General features: G+C 35.2%; 1 protein-coding gene across 7 annotated transcripts in view; it reads right to left on the reverse strand.

Moving 5' to 3' along the window:
- ARFIP1 (ADP ribosylation factor interacting protein 1) overlaps window positions 1-17,498 on the reverse strand; it is a 125,618-nt gene that overhangs the window by 103,033 nt on the left and 5,087 nt on the right. For 5 of the 7 annotated variants that reach the window (XM_042983759.1, XM_007084183.3, XM_042983758.1 and 2 more), the window contains exon 2: window positions 7,939-8,018. The exons of the other annotated variants lie outside the window; for them this stretch is intronic. In XM_042983759.1, coding sequence (XP_042839693.1) covers window positions 7,939-8,016 — 78 coding nt within the window. In that variant the 5' untranslated portion in view covers window positions 8,017-8,018. The remainder of the gene's footprint in view (window positions 1-7,938; window positions 8,019-17,498) is intronic. 7 annotated transcript variants of the gene reach the window in all.

Here is a 17,498-nt window from a genome sequence, read left to right on the forward strand (position 1 = left end):
AAATGGTCTTAGAATATCTTTGTGAATGTTTCTGAGTATCAAGTGAAAACTATGAAATGGTCTAGAAAGTTTTCAGAATGTTAGAATGCTATGAAACTTGTTTGATAGCCATGGCTCCCTAATCTAATACAACAATAGTAACTGAAAACCTGATCTTTATTGACTACTTTCTATGTGCCAGGTACTGTGCTAAGCACCTCACATTAATTATTTCATTTAACCTTCAAAGGTGCCCTGGGAGGTAGAGGAGACTTTCCCAATTTTACAGATGAGGAAACTGAGGACTAGGAAACTTAAGGAATTTAAGTAACGTATCCTCTTGTGTACACAGCCCACAAGAATATTAAGAGCTAACATTTAATGAGCACTTACCATGTGTCAGGCACTATTGTGTTTTTGTTATATTATGTGTGTTGTGTGTGTTATATTATTATATTAACTGATTTAGTTCTAATTGTTCTATGTGCATTATCTCATTCAACCCCACAACTCTCTAATATAGGTTCCATTATTATTCCTGTTTTACAGGTAAGAAAACAGATTAAGAAATTTGCTTCATAACATGCAGCTAGCAAGTGATGAACTGGGATTCAAATCTGGCTTTAAGAACTTCATTTTCAACCTCTACATTACACTACCTTTCCAAAGGTGACTGAAATACATCATTGGGCCATGCCAACCAATGTATATGTATTCAGGTTTTTATGTGGGTCAAACCTACTGCTTTCTTAATGTTGACAACTCGTACTGTTGTTTCTTCTATTTCCGTACCATCATGCATAGTTAAAGAGTAGCACTGTCTTTACCTGACCCTCATTTCCAACAACTGAAGAATGAACGAAGCATCAGCCTCCAATTACATCATTAGCACTGTCTTTTGCTAACACCAGAGCCCTAGAGACAGCTGTACCCCGGAACTTCCTACTCCTCACTGTGGGCAAATGCAGAATTAAGCTAGGACATCTGTGAATCAGGAGGTTCAGGATACCAAGTCTGTTACTGCAAATGGCATCAACTGCCAGAAAATATGTATGTGTTATCAATGATCCTGATAACTCAATGGTTCTCAACCAGGCTGAATTGCACACCCCCTCCCCCAAATATTTAGCAATGTCTGGAGACATTTCTGGTTCTTATAGCTGAGGATGGTGTGCTACTGGCATCCTGAAGGGACAGGACAGGGATGTTGCTAGACATCCTACAATGCACAGGATAATCCCCCACAATAAAAAATCATCCAGCCAAATATGTCACAGTGCCAAGGATGAAAGACTCTATAAACAGCTTGATGCTATAAACTGCTTCGTACACTAGTCTTAATACTTACTCACTTTAATGTCATAGAAATAACCCATTCCAAAGCATGAGACCAACTGCACTGGGGGGAGAATTACTCCCCCCCATGCCCTCCTTTGCTGAACCACTTAACACTGTCCATCATTCCAGCAAACGTTTTCAACACCATAAGAGCTATAACATGGCTCATAAAACTGCTTACTGTCTGACCCCTACCTACTCCTCCAGCTGCTTCTCATACCATTCTCTCCTCTAACGATCTCCACCTTGGTCAATTAGGCAACCAAATAACTTCATCTTCACACTCAGGATGCACAACAACTCTTCTCCCTGTCAATTCAACTTTCAGTCTATGACCTCTTCTGTGGTTACCGAAAACCTAGGCTAAAAGAAAAAAAGCTCCTCATGTAATTTTTTCTGGTACAACTTATGTTTTTCAAATTCTAAAAATATACCTTGACACTAACATTTAAAAAGGCCTTACAAATGACAGTCAACATTTATAGGTGAACACCCTATGGAAAATAAAAGATACAACATACACCAAAATTCACCCAGACTAAAAATCTAGCTTAAGTTTTTTTTAATGTTTATTATTTTTAAAAGAAATAAACAGCATGAGTGGGGGAGGGGCAGAGATAGAGGGAGACACAAAATCCGAAGCAGGCTCCAGGCTCTGAGCTGTCAGCACAGAGCCCGACACGGGGCTTGATCCCATGAACTCCAAGATCATGACCTGTGCTGAAGTATGATGCTTAGCTGACTGAGCCACTCAGGCACCCCAAAAATCTACCTTTTAATAAGGAAAGAGAAGGCATACTGGAAATACAATTAATTGTTGTTATCAATTTATTACCTTATTAATGGTAAAGCCTAATTTCTACAATGCTTAGAAACAAGGTAGAAACTTTCTAAAAAAGATGTAAAAGAACTTGTCTTAGCCTTAGGCTTCTGGAACTATACAAGGCACTGTATCTTCTAAAACACACACATTTAACATTGGTTTTTATTCCAATTGACCACTGAACAAGCAAAAATAAAGTGATATAGTAATAAGCGTAAAGCTTTTCCAATTCTTTCTTAAATCTATTATTTAAAAAAAGTTATTTGAAAATTCATTAAAAAGTACTGTGAAATATTTTCAGTGCTCAGATCACTGGATGCATATATTTAATAGACATGTTGTTCAATCACGTAGCTATATTTTCTTCTAATTTAAAAGACTAACTTCTTAATTTCAATCAATTTGAGACAAAAGAGCAATGAAAAAAGTAAACAGTGTGAAAGAAGAAAAAGTAGCCATAAATATTTAACTCTAATTGTTCTAGTTATGGCTTCAGACAATGAAGGTTGCAGTGTTTACTGGGGTAATTATGCATGTCAAGAGAGACCATACTTTGTTCCAATACCAAAAAGCACAAATGCCTTCTGTGTTAGATGAAATTATTTACATTTTTGTTTGCCTACAAAAAGAGAAAGCAATTATATTAAACTCATAATTCAAATAGTCTTTGAAATTTCCTTCTGTATTAGTAAAAATAGGACCTTCTTTTAAAAATGATTAATGTATTTATTATAAAGTGTTAACATAGTTCGAAAATATTAGGTGAATAAATCTCCTGCATGAAGTTTCACGAGAACTACCCAACCTATCAGGAAACGTGGACATAAGGACCAGCTTTGCCCCTTTTTATAAGTTTATAAATATTCCTAAGTTTCAATTTCCTCCTCATAAAATGAGATTATTAACCTCACCTATATACCATAAGAATCAAATATGAAATTGCTTTGAAAACTGAAAATGCTATCTTATATAAAGATGTCATAATTATAGCACATTGGTTTCAGCTCGGCTCCAACAAGATGAATACTGGAATAGGTCCATCAACACTAATACCTGCCAGCACATCTCCCCTTGCTAACTACACTTTTCTAAACAGACCAATATCAAGATAGTTGAAATGGAATCCAGATGTTAATGTTTGTAACCTTGTTCTTTTTTATTTTGTTCTATCTCAGAGATTTCATGGTTTTGAAGGGAATATGACCCTCAAACCTATGATAAAAGGATGGATAAAGCAAATGCGGTAAAATCCAGATAATTATTGAATCTGGATGATGAACATATGGGAATTCATTTACTATTTAACCTTTACTTCATATGTTGCAAGTTTTCCTTAAAAAAATGTTTTAATATATTAGTATCAATACCTAATTTGTCTTATATTTTCAACCAGGTGCTACCTGAACACTGCATTTCAAACCTTCCCCCAACTTTCTCGTCTCCTGTCATTCTCTTTTCTACATCAAGCCAATCTCAGCTGCCAGCCACCACTTGAACCACATTTCCTCCCACTCTTTCCCCACTGACACTCAGTTTCAGCCACAAAGCCCTCACCACTGTCCCTCAAACACATCAATCTTATTTTTGCCCTTCTTTCCTCTCTCTGGAAAGTTCATACTTCCAGATTTTCACGCAATTCTCCTTCACCTCATTCAGGTTTCTGCTTAAACATCATCTAAGAAGGGCCTTCCCTGACCAACTAATGCAAATTCAGTTTTCATCACTCATTAGCCCTTTAGCCTGCTTTATAGCAGTAAAGACTATATTAAATTATAAAATTACTTATGCGTATGTTTAACATGTCTGTCTCCCTCCCCAATATGTTTACAACATAAAAGCTGTCCTCTTGACACTCAAGATCCTTCCATGACCTGGACTATCTTTTTTCCACCAATTATGCTTACCCTATTAAATCAAACTTAATTATTCACACTTCCACATACATGTCTCTCAATTTCCCTTCTCTATGCCTTTGCTCAAGCAGTGATCATCATCACTCATATGCTCAAATTTTACCCACACTATAAAACTAAAACTCAGTTCAAAATGCCACTTGTGCTGATATTCCTGGCTGATACTCCTCTGAACTGCCAAAATTCTTTATTTGTACCACTCTACAGGCATTATTATTCTACATTTTATTTATTTTAAATTTCCTCTATTAATCAACATGTACCTAGAATGCAGGATCTCGGGGCGCCTGGGTGGCTCAGTCAGTTAAGTGTCTGACTTCGGCTCAGGTCATGATCTCACAGTCCGTGAGTTCGAGCCCTGCGTCGGGCTCTGTGCTGACAGCTCAGAGCCTGGAGCCTGTTTCGGATTCTGTGTCTCCCTCTCTCTCTGCCCCTCCCCTATTCATGCTCTGTCTCTCTCTGTCTCAAAAATAAATAAACCTTAAAAAAAAAAATTAAAAAAAAAAAATTAGAATGCAGGATCTCTATTTCCTTTTTAGACCTCTGAGTTACTTATGTAAAAGAAAAATGCAATTATTTGTGTATGTTTTTTGGGTATTAGAAACTGGTATACGTATTAGTGTTACTATATTGAAGAGCAGACAGAAAAAGAGTAATTCTGGCAATAATCCTAGAACACACTAATAAATACCTAACAGAACTATTTTTCTTTTCTTTCCCTTTTTGTTGTTAAAAATACATCTTATTTGCTTGTTTTCCTAATATCCTTGCTTCTACCTTTAAGTAATTTTTCCCCTATTTAGTTCCTTAAATTTACTTCTATTTTTCACTTTAATTAACTTGAGTTCAAATCACAGCTCTGTTCCTCATTAGCTGTATAAGCCTTTTCAGGTCTTTGTTGCCTAAATCTGTAAAATGAGGGAGAAAACCTCAACTGCAAACAGGGTTATTATGGTATTAAATGAAATAATAAATACGTAAAACACCATACGGTATCTGGCACCAACAGACTCTCAGTGAATGGTGCCTACAGATAGAGAAGCAGCAGTTTAAACACATTTCCAGGTATAAAGTTTAAATATTAAAAACGCAAAGAACAAAATCCACTTTCATCTGCTCTAATCAAGACTGGACTAGGGTACAAAGCAAGCCAACCCCATGTTTTCTTCTCCTTTTTTAACTTAAAAAGAAAAGCTAATGTCACTTAAAAAAAAATTACATGTAGAAGAAAGCATTTTTATGATCACTGATGAGCATCCTGGATTCCTCGGTGAACTAGCTGAGCGAGCCTGAGCAAGGCGATTCACCTTACAGAACCTAAATGAACTTTATGTCTCTTCTTGTCCAGGGTTGACAATGCTTTTGGCTCAGTTCAAAAAGCTGGAGTTTTTCCCTTGTTTTTTTGTTTTGCCTTTGAAGAAATAAAAACTATCACCCATGTCATCATATTCTATTCCTAAGAAACAAATATTAATATATCATTTATAGCAGTGGAGTAAAAATTAATTCATTCATCAAACTGACCACCAGTGATGTGCTAAGCTTGAAGATTAGTCTGAATTACTGAAAAGTCTGATACATAGAACATTTAAGAAGTTCACAGCCATAATACACACAGCAATATATTAAAAGAAAACTTTTTTAAAAAATGTTTATTTTGAGAGAGAGAGAAAGATCGAACAGAGTGGAGAAAGAGGGAGAGAGAGAATCCCAAGCAGGCTCCATGCTCAGCATGGATCTCACAACCATGAGATTGTGACCTGAGCCAAAATCTGGATGCTTTAACAACTGAGCCACCCCACAAGAAAAATTCTTGTAAGCAAATCTGACCCCTGAAAATGTTTTCATCATGGACTTTGGAAAAAAAAAAGGTTCAAGTCAGTATTATACTAATAAAGGGGGAATTAAAAATGTTTATTTATTTATTTTGAGAAAGAGAGGGAACTTGCAAGTGGAGAGGGACAGAGAGAGAGGAGAAAGATAATCCCAAGCAGGCTCCGCACTGTCAGTGCGGAGCCTGCTGCTTAACCGACTGAGCCACCCAGGCGCCCCTAAAAGGGGAATTTTAAACCCCAAATAAACCCCTAAATCCTACACTGGTGAACTGTAAACTCAGACAGTATTTTTAAATTAAATTTGGACATAAATTCAGACTATACTCACACACCTGATCTTTTTTAAAAAAATTACAATATTCCCTGTGAAGAGTGCACAATGGGTATGGCTAAAAATGCAGGGAATGCTTAACATGGATCTTAATGTTAATATATATTAAATTTTCAGAACAATTACATGGCAGTGGTTTCCTTCAGATCATCGTCATCCAGGATTAACTCTCTATTAAGCAAGAAATTTCTAGCTTAGCATCTATGTGAGTGACATTCACATAGACGAAATTCACAGTGGTAAACCACAAACACAACACTTTCATTTTTTATGAATCCTTTTATTGGCTGGGCTGCCAATCCTTCCTGTAGTTCACATGCATGAAACCTCCTCTGATCATCTCTCAACAGTATAGATTCTGAGATCTGATCATAAAAATCAAATCCATGAGTTAAGATAAATACAGCATACATAATTTCCTAGTTTCTCTGAACTAAACGTAATTAAAACATTGCTTTCACAAATAGTAAATAGCCAAACTATTTTAAATCACAAAGAATCTTGAATCCTCCCCTAGATAACACATATTTTGCCAACCAGAACTCATCTTTGACTTTTGGACTAAAAGTAAAGTATCTAGTTCTAAATCCTACATTAAAGCTTTCACACAGACTCACAGTATCTTGGCTTGGTTGAAGACACACTACATCTAGCATTGTGCACATATACTGATGGCAAATTGGTTCAGACTCCATGTAGTGTTCCAGGCTTGCCAATTCCTCTGAGTCAGTCACTATCTCTTTGAAAGTTAAGTATGTTTAACAAATAAATGGGGAAAACAATAGTTGTTCTAATACCTAACTGAATGATACCAAATTGTTCTAACGTTCAAAATGGGACAATATAAAAGTGCTACTCTGTAAATCATCAAACACTATAAACCTGAAGGCTTTACTAGTATTAGGTATTCAAAAAACATCTGATAACTTGAATTCAATATAAAACTAACTTTTTCATATCTCTTCCCTTAATCTAATGAGCTAGTGGTTCACTGAACCATCAAAGTGGTTAGAATCATTTGTAGAACTTCCAAAAAGAAACAAAAACAAAAAAATCCCACACGGCCGGTTGTCTTATCACTATAGATTCACATTCAGTGAGTCAAAAGTTAAGTCCAGAACTCAGGTTTTTGGTTTTTTTTAACTCTACACTTGGATTCTAATGCGTACCTAACCAAAGAGAGTAGACAGGAGTAGACAAGCTCAAACATGAACCTATTACTGTATTATTTCAACAGAAATCTCATTTCATATTTATAGTAAAAGCTATAGTTTGGGGCGCTTGGGTGGCTCAGTTCGTTGAGCACCCAATTCCCAATTTCAGCTTAAGTCATGATCCCAGGGTCGTGGGTTTGAGCCCCGTGTCGGGCTCCGTGCTGAGCGTGAACTCTCTCTCTCTCCCCCTCCGCCCCTCTCCCACTCATGTGCTCACTCTAAAAAAATAAAAAAAATAAAAAATAAACAACTATAGTTTGACCCCAACTTTTACATTCATCTTTATGTAACAAATATACTCTAGAATTTTAGATGCCGAAGGCAAATAATAATTTCCCATTATGAAGGAATCTCTCTCTTCCCACTCCTTAACTGTGTCTGTGTCTATGTGTGTAAGAGTTTATTCAGAAAGGCCCATGTTTAGACCAACTGAGTCAATCTGGACAGTGTGAAACTGATTGAGATGGGCTGATTTCAAAAATCCATAGAAATACCATCCAATCACCTCAGAATTAGACTTGACTTCTTCTGTGTCTGGTTTAGATGCACCATGAGTTGTAGTATCATTGTTGCAGTCAGACATACCTAAAAGTAAAATGTGTTAAGCACACATTAAATAATTTAGTTTAAAAAGCTGTACAATCTCAGTGATATTCTTATAAATATTCTGTAACATAATTTATTTGCGGTCAGAATGTGCTCTGCAAAATTACAATCACATGAGTATCTATTGATTATAACAGGTAAACAATTCTAACAACAAAATTTGAGAAAAAGTATTTATGCAGAATGTGAAAACATATACCTCAATGATTAAAAAATAATTTCATAAAACATTTTAGATATGAAACAAAATTTAAAAGACAAGAACATCAACTTGATTTGACAGATGAAAAACTCATATACAAGATATCTGAAGCAAAAATATTATTCATGGCCTACATAAAACCAAAGTTTTAGACTAGAACTCAGACCTCTTCTACCTCCCTGGCCAGTGCTCTTTCATATTGATAAACACAGACATGACTATTCATTCTCGAAGTGAAACACTATACCCAGATTTCATTAAATAAAAAGTTTGAGCTATTTCTGCTTCTAAGTTATGCAACAACATTTATAGAATGCCAACTATACATGAAGAACTCTTCTAGGCACTAAGGAGAAAGAAGAGTAAAATCGAATTCATGGTCTGCAAGTACTCTGAATCTAATCAAGGAGACAGAGAGAAATAATTACAAGATACCACGTTAGGTATTACAATGCAAAGAAACAAATTTTTACTTTTGAAATACACTGGAGGGAACAATTTTACAATTTCAGTTTGTAAACCGAACCCAATACCACATTAAGAAAATAATACAACATGAACAATTGGGATTTATCCCAGGAATACGAAACTAGCTCAATTAGGAAATCTATTACTATATACTGTATTCCTAAACCTAAGGGAAAAAACACAGTTTTCTTCACATATGTTGAGAGATCTTTTGACAAAATGCAACATCCATTTTCAGTACTCAAGGAAAAGGGAACTAAGGGAGATTTTCTCAACATGATTTCCAGTAACGACCTTGGGTAACTGAATTGGAGAAAGTAAAACTGCAGCTAAAGGAAAACGACTGTACATATTAGGGATATTAGTCTGTTGTGTTTCAGTTCCCTACAGTCAACTATGGTCGATTAGCACATTATCCTCCTCTTGATATGTTGTCAAAAAATTAATAACAGCTTCACACTGCATCACAGTGTCTACATCATTCACTTCATCTCATCGCATGGGCATTTTATCATCTCTCATTACCATAGGAAGAAGGGTGAGTACAGTATAATATATTTTGAGAGAAAGAAAAAGACCACATTCACAAAACTTTTATTACCATATAGTGTTATAACTGTTCTATTTTATTATTGTTGTTGTTAATCTCTTAACGTGCCTAGTTTATAAATTAAACTTTATCATAGGTATGTATGTGTAGGAAAAAGCACAGTATATAAAGGGTTCAGTACAATCCCCAGTTCCAGGCATCCACTGGCAGTTTTGGAATGTATCCCCCACAGATAAAGGGAGACTACTGTAAAGAACTCTTAAAAACAAAAAGAAAAAACTCAAAAGCCAGATTGAAAGCAGGAAAAAGACATAAACAGAAAATTCACACACACACAGAAAGACATTAAAACGGCCCTCCAACATATAAAAATGTTCAAATTCACTCATAATTAGAGAAATGCAAGTTAAAACAACACCGAGATAACCATTTCTTACCTACCAGACTGGCAAAAAAATTTTAAATATAACAAAACTTTCCGTTCGTGAGGAAGTACGGAAAAACAGGGACTTTCATACAGTGCTGATGGGAACACAAATTGGCACAGCCATTCTGGAGGCAACTTTAGTGATGCCTAAGATCATCATCACATATGCACTTACTGCTATACCCAGCAATCTCATTTCTAGGAATCCATCCTAGGAATATACCTCCAGCAATACAAAAAGACATAGACATTGCAGTATTCTTCATAAATGTAAAATATTGGAAACAGCCTAAGTGTCTATACATAGGAAAGTGACTGAATAAACCATGGCACAGCCAAAAAATAGAGTACTATGCAACTATTAAAAAAATGAGGAGGATCTCTATGATATGGAGTGATTTCCAGGACATACTGTTAAGTGAAAAAAACACAAAGCCCAAAAATACTTATAGGTATACTACCTTCATGTAAGAACAAAGGGAATATAAGAAAATACATGTTTCTGTTCATTAGAGCAAAAAGAAATACAAGAACAGAGAGACAGACAGACACACACACACACAGACACACACACACACACACACACACACACACACACACACACACACAGTCCAAAGCAGGCTCCAGGCTCTGAGCTGTCTGCACAGAGCCCGGCATGGGGCTCAAACCCATGAACTGTGATATTATGACCTCAGCCAAAATCGGAGGCTTAACCGACTGAGCCACTCAGGCGCCCCCCTAAATACCATTCTTCAGTAAGGAACTGTAACTCTTAGAAGAATTGGTTGATTCTAAGGCTGGAGCAGGGAAAATACAAGATGAGTCTGGAACATTTTCTGGAAATGAAAGAATACAGGAACCAACCTGAAGGAACCCCTAAAGGCCAATGCTAGAACAAACTGAGCAACAAAATAACTTATGATAATACTGTATTTAGACCCATAGATTAAGACAAATGAGTCCATACTGATATAAATAGCCAAATAAATAAGTAAATGGGGGTAAAGAGGCAATACTTCCATATGACAAAGTCTCAATTAATAAACATAGAAAAGAGGGAAACAGAATCACCATCTGGCAAATACCACATTAATAAATGTTGCAGACAAGATCCACTGATAGATGCTAAAATTAGAAGGCAAAAGTTAGAGAGGAGAAACAGGGTTTACATAATTTCCAAGTATCTCCCACAAGGTACTTACGAACTGAAAAGGGAAAGACAGTAAAGGAAATCATGGTCTGTAGTGAAGAAACTCAACAGATATAACTTAACCAAGTGATCAAGCAATTACCAGTAGTAAGATATAACATCATAATCCCCTTGAAACACTGCACTGAGAAGGACACATCATTTCTGTGATATTCTTGCCAAAAATGCATAAGCTCAGGCCTATCATGAGAAAACACTGGACTAACGCAAACTAAGGGATGCTCCACAAAATAACTGATCAATACTCTTTAAAAGTGTCATGTTTCCTAGATAGGATTCTGGAACAGAAAAAAAGACAACTGAAAATTTAGTGAAATTCTAATAAGGTCTGTAGTTTAGTTAATAATATGATACCAATGTTAGTTTCCTATCCTTGATAATTATAGTTATGTAAGATATTAGCATTCAGGGAAGTGGGGTGAAGAATCTAAGGAAACTGCACTATTTTTGCAAGTCTAAAATTAGATCAAAATTAGTTTTTTAAAAACGGAAAGAAATTCTGAACAAAGGTTGAGGAATTACCCTTAGATAAAAGTAGGAAACCTCTTCCACTGAGGGAAGAATGAAAAGGAGGAAGGAAAGGAAGGAACCCCTGGAGATAGCAAAGAGTGGAATAGAAAACAGAAGAAAATTAAGGCAATTCACTTTCACTGTCTTCTACTTTCTTATGAAACAGAAGTTATCATCGGCTTCTCTGTATTAATCAGTAGCATCAATTAGGAAAATATATCATTATCATCCAACTGAAGAAAAGGTCAAATAACCCTGGACATAGAGAGAAACAGGAAATCAAATTTCTGAGAATTATAGAGATAGGTACTAAATAATCTGTGTTTTATTGATATTCTTTAAATGCTCTGACCTACTTCACATTTATTTTTTAGAAGTTTGTTCATAAAGTTTGATAACTAATATACATGGGGAACAAAAAGATTTAAAAAGTTAATGACTTCTAGTTTGTACTGTTTAAGATACATGGTTTTTGATCTTTACACATATTCAGTTATCTTTAAAAACTGTTTTCAAAATAGAATGATAAGCTACTCTTTCAAAACTACCATTAATGCTCAAGCCTCTTAAGCAAATTTATACTGCAGGCCAAAAATGCTTCAGGTCATCTCTGGGGCTCTGATTCTATAAATCAGCCAGAGGTACTCATTAACTAAGGAGTGTTAAGAACAAATGACCTTTGGCGTGAATTATTAATGAGCACTAGAAAAAGTGCTTAAATAATATCACCCGAAGTTTATAATTCATCCAACTGTCTGGGATTATTTTTTATTTTATTATTAAAATCATATTTTAATTTCTATAAACTGAATAAACTAGATCTATCCAAGGGGAATTTATATAAGAACTTTAACCAGAATTCAATGAGGGAGAATTCTATACCCTATAATACTTAATTGCATTTAGGTTCTTCCTAAGGACCCAAGAAAGAGAGGCCAGAAGGTACCAAATTTGCCAGGATACTGGAAGAGGAAATAGAAGATTCTATGGACGCCAGAAAAGAAAAAACTACATTTACAGTCTCCATGTTTCCAATGAGTTAAAGACTAGAAGTTAGAAGTCTAACACTAAAGGATGTATGTATGGGATGATGTTGTTAAACAGAAACCCTGAATTTTCAAATTAAGGTACTCACATACCACACAGAGTCTGAAACGGTGTGCTCAAGGCACAGGAAGGCAAATAGAAACAGGGCAGAGTTAAACAGGATAAACATGGCACATCATATTGGAATGAGAATTTACATTCTTTTTATTAAAATAAGTACTAGAATATTATGGGATCTAAAACAAAATTCACTTGAATAAAACAATATACATAAGTCTTCCAAGAAATTTCTTGAAGTTTTGTAATAAAATATGTGTCTCCAAAGAAACATCTGGGGGGAGGGGGGGAGAAAGAAACATCTGAAGAGGGATACTTCCTTCTAGAGGTACTTTAGTAAAAACGTTGGAGAAATACTATAAATAATTAGTAATATATGTGACCAAGGAGTTCGAACTGGTGAGATAAGGACAATGCTAAGGAGGTAAATACAGAAAATTGAAAGCAAAAAGTAGCAAAACCTGGGCTTTCTTTAATTTAAATTTGCTTAGTTTCTTTAGACTATTGTATTGCTGATATTCCAGAGACTGGTTACCAGGCTAAATATTAAAGAAAGTTACTCTATTTCTTTCATTCTTGATGGAATTTATTAGAATATGTCTAGCTTTTCTCGCTTATGAATAAACAGAATGGAAAGACTTGTTTTAATTTCATAATTTAATACTAATTTTAAAGTTGAACTAACTTACAATAAAAAAACTTAGTTAAAACATATAGTGACATTAAGTAACTACATGTGTTCGAGTTGAAAAATAACATCTAAAATACAGAAGCTTTCTGCTGTAGTCAAAACAATTTAATTTTCTTTTTTATGACAGTAGTCTTAACGTAAGGAAAAAATCCTTTTCCCTACTATCTAATGCAAATGATATTGAACTAAAAATGGTTCACAACACAATATGTTCAAAGTACAATTACATTCCCTTTCATAAGTATAACTAAATAAAAGGAAATAAGATAATAACGAATCATTTACATTATGCTGCTGCCTTATGTCAACAATTATCTCATATCTGTAAAAGCTATTTTACCATACACCTACAAGTCCTTTTAGTGATAAGTTAAGATTGCATTGCTCATCAGTCTAGACAATTCAAAAGTAGAAAGCTTTGACAAAATATAGTTAATTCCCCATTACAGGTAATAATGGGAAACAATTTAAAAATCAATATTCAGGGGTGATTGGCTGGCTCAGCTGGAAAAGCATCCAACTCTTGATCTTGGGGTCATGAGTCTGAGCCCCATGCTGGGTGTATGGATTACTAAAAACAAACAAACTTAAAAAATAATAATAATAATAAATAAAAATCAATATTCAACTATTCCCATCTCCACCATCATTACTAACTTTCAACCAAGTAATAAAATTAACTGGGAAAGTCTTATTTTCCCCATTTAGATTGTGTTTCAGAGAAACTAATGAGAAGTAAAATGATAAGAGTCTCAAAACTAAAGTACTTCCTGAATTCTTCAAGATAACTAGTTGCATTCCAGAATATTAGCAGTGAGGCCAACCAAGAACCGAAAGAACTGGGGAGTTACTTTAATTCTGTAACTAAATTCCCAAAACTATATAAAGTAAACCCCTCAATATTTTTTTCAGTGGAAAAAAGCTTCAGAATAAATAAAGTAAGAATACAGCTTAAACACAGACACAGATAGTAACATATAAAAAAATTTATAGATACGCGTATTTACATGAGTTGGTGTATATTTCTTAGAAGCAACTGCAGCCAGAATGAGCACACATAGTGCCCAGATATTGGTTTCTAATACCATTCTCCAGTAAAGGGAACCAGCACTTCTTGGAGAAATAGCTGAGTCTAGGCCTGGGGCAGGAAATATACAAGATGAGCCTGAACATCTTGTAGTGCCAGGAAGTAAAGATGTGCTAAAAAAAATCCCAACAACAAACCAAACAACAAAATCCTCACAACGATAGGGATGTGTCAAAGGGATATAAAAACGAACTGAAAGAGCTCCCAATAGCCAAAGCTGGAGTAATCTAAGCAACAAAATAAAGTACTACTGGATTATATAACTCAAAGTATAAAATAAATATCCACGAGACAATATTCATGTAAATAAATGACTAAATAACAAATGAGGACAAGGAGACAAATTTCCCTTGCAAAAGAATTCCAAAAAATTTATGTACATACTGCACTGTTAAGAAGGTGGAATATAACTCCCTACTTCTTAAGCATATACTTCACATAGTGACTTTTTTCTAAGTACAATATGCAAAGGTTGGGGAAGGAGTAACTTTACGGAGGACAAACCTAATAAACCCAATCTCAAGCCAGGGGACTAAGTCAATAACAACCACTGATAATATTTACTCTTTATATAACGAGAATGTCACTTTATTCCTGTGGGTCTTCCTCCCAAAAACATATTATCCAGTCTAATCCTAAGAACAGCACCAGACAAATCTCAATTGAGGGACAGTCTACATAATACTTGACCAGTAACTCTCAAAACTATCAACTTATAATCAAAATCAAGGAGTCTGAGAACTGGTCAAAACCAAAAGGGCACATGACAACTAAATCTAATGTGGTATTCTGGAACAGAAAAAGGACATTGGGAGAAAACTGAAGCAATCTGAACAAACATTAGTACATATAAATATTGGTTTATGAATTGTGACAAATGTACCACACTAATGCAGTATGTTAATAACAGGGGAAGCTGGGCATGGGGTATACAGGAATCTCTACATTATCTGCAATAATTCTAAAAATCTAAAATTTTTCTAAAATAAGAGCTTATTATAAAATAATCTAAGAATACTGTTATATGTTATAGTTTTTAATAATTAATATAAACTTAAAATAAGATTTTTCATACACTTAAGAAACAGTATAACTCAATTTAACTACTATTTTAACTACTATATTAAAAATAGTTATATTCAAAATCCTGTAGTCTAAAACTTCATGAACTGAAATCTTTAATACTATATACTTGGAAACTCAAGCAATATTTAGGCATGAGGTACTGAGCTAGAAGATAGGGATTTAAGAACAAGCCAAAAAAGAATGTAAGATTTGGTCCCTATCTTCATGGAGTTTGGAGGCATATAATCACACACAAAATGTAAACTGTAACTGTGGTAAATGTATGATCTGGGTGGTTAGAGTATTCCCTAAGGAAACAAAACTTCTGTTGAAGTGTGAAGGATAGTTAGGAGCTAATAAGGAGCCTTGTAATGGCAAGGATCAAGACAAGTACAAAGGACTAAAAGGTGGCCAGCACAGTTGAAGTGGAGAGTTAAGCAGAACATGGTAAATGATGAGGCTGGAGGGCAAGGATGAGTTAAGCACTGTTAAGGAGTTTTATTTTTATTCTAGAAGCAATGGGAAGTCGTAGAAAGATTGGGGAGGAGAGAAAAGTGACAATCAGATGCGTGTTTCAAAATAAGCCACTATGCCTCCAGGATGGATAATGGATTAGAGAGGGGACAAAATAGAAGTGAGCAGAGACGAATGGAGGCTACTATAGAAATTTCAGGCAAGATGATGGTAACAACTAAAGTGGTAGCAGTGGAAATGGAAAGACGTAAACAGATTCAAGAGATATTCAAGGGGCGCCTGGGTGGCTCAGTCGGTTAAGCGTCCGACTTCAGCTCAGGTCACGATCTCGCGGTCCGCGAGTTCAAGCCCCGCGTCGGGCTCTGGGCTGATGGCTCGGAGCCTGGAGCTTGCTTCTGATTCTGTGTCTCCCTCTCTCTCTGCCCCTCCCCCGTTCATGCTGTGTCTCTCTCTGTCTCAAAAATAAATAAACGTTAAAAAAAATTTTTATGAAAAAAAAAAGAGATATTCAAAAAGTAAGAGTAATAAAACTTGTTGACAGTAACTGGGAAAGGGAGTTATTAAGGATCACTCCCAATTTTCTGTTTTGCACAACTGGAAAGATAATAGAGTCACTCACTGAAATAAGGAGCAAAGAAAAATGAACATTTGTTTTGTTTGTTTTGTTTTGTGTGGGAGTGAGGGGGAAATCAATTTAGTTGTAAACATATTGTATTTGAGAGAACTTTAATATATTCAACAGAGGGTGCCAACAAGGAAGCAAGATATACAGGCCTAGAGCACAGAGGAGATCGAAAACACACCCTTAGAAAAGCTGTCGTCTTTAGCCTAGAAAAGCAGCTAACTATAATCCCCAAATATCCAAGAAAAACATTAGACTTTGACCATCTGGATTTAATTAAAACAAAAGCTGAGAGAGAACATGGCAATAATATTTCATCAGCTAAAACGAAAACTGCTAGGCACCACGGGAAATACAGAGTTTTTTAAAATCTTGGTTCAATAGTACAGTAATTATGTCACTAATCATGCAGTATTTTAAGGTTTTAGCACGGCTGGCGAACATTGTTGGGAATGTTTTATACCTGTGCTGTCCAATAAAGTAGCCGCTTAGCTTCATGTGGCTGCTGAGCACCTGAAATATGACTGGTGTGACTGAGGAACTGAATTTTTAATCCTAGTTTATTTTAACCAATTTAAATACCCACACGTGGCTAGTGGCTACAGTATTAGAGCTGGTTTAGAACTTCTTCATCTATTTCATCTAATCCCCAACAACTACCCTGCAAATTAACTGTGAGTGGTTGTGGGTGATAGAGGGATTAGAGCACTAGAAACTTTCATTCCATCTGCCCACCACATTGTTCGAATTTTAGTTTCAAGAATATATATTACTTGTAAAATTAAACATATTTTTAATTTTAAAAGTAATTAATATGCCACATAGAAAAATTAGGAAATACAGAAAGAACAAAATAAAAATAATCTGTACATCTATCTTTAAGAAATAATCTGTAATTAACATTTACTCATATCTGAAGAGGATCTGTATTTTTAACCCTTTTGTTAGAAGTACTTGTAGCACAATGGCCCAAGTTATTCTCTGAGTTTTATCACATTACTGTTCTCTCCCACCCCCATCTCCAAACACCTCGGAAATCCTTTTAGACA

Source organism: Panthera tigris, chromosome B1 (genome assembly GCF_018350195.1).
Source record: "Panthera tigris isolate Pti1 chromosome B1, P.tigris_Pti1_mat1.1, whole genome shotgun sequence".
Classification (NCBI taxonomy): domain Eukaryota; kingdom Metazoa; phylum Chordata; class Mammalia; order Carnivora; family Felidae; genus Panthera; species Panthera tigris.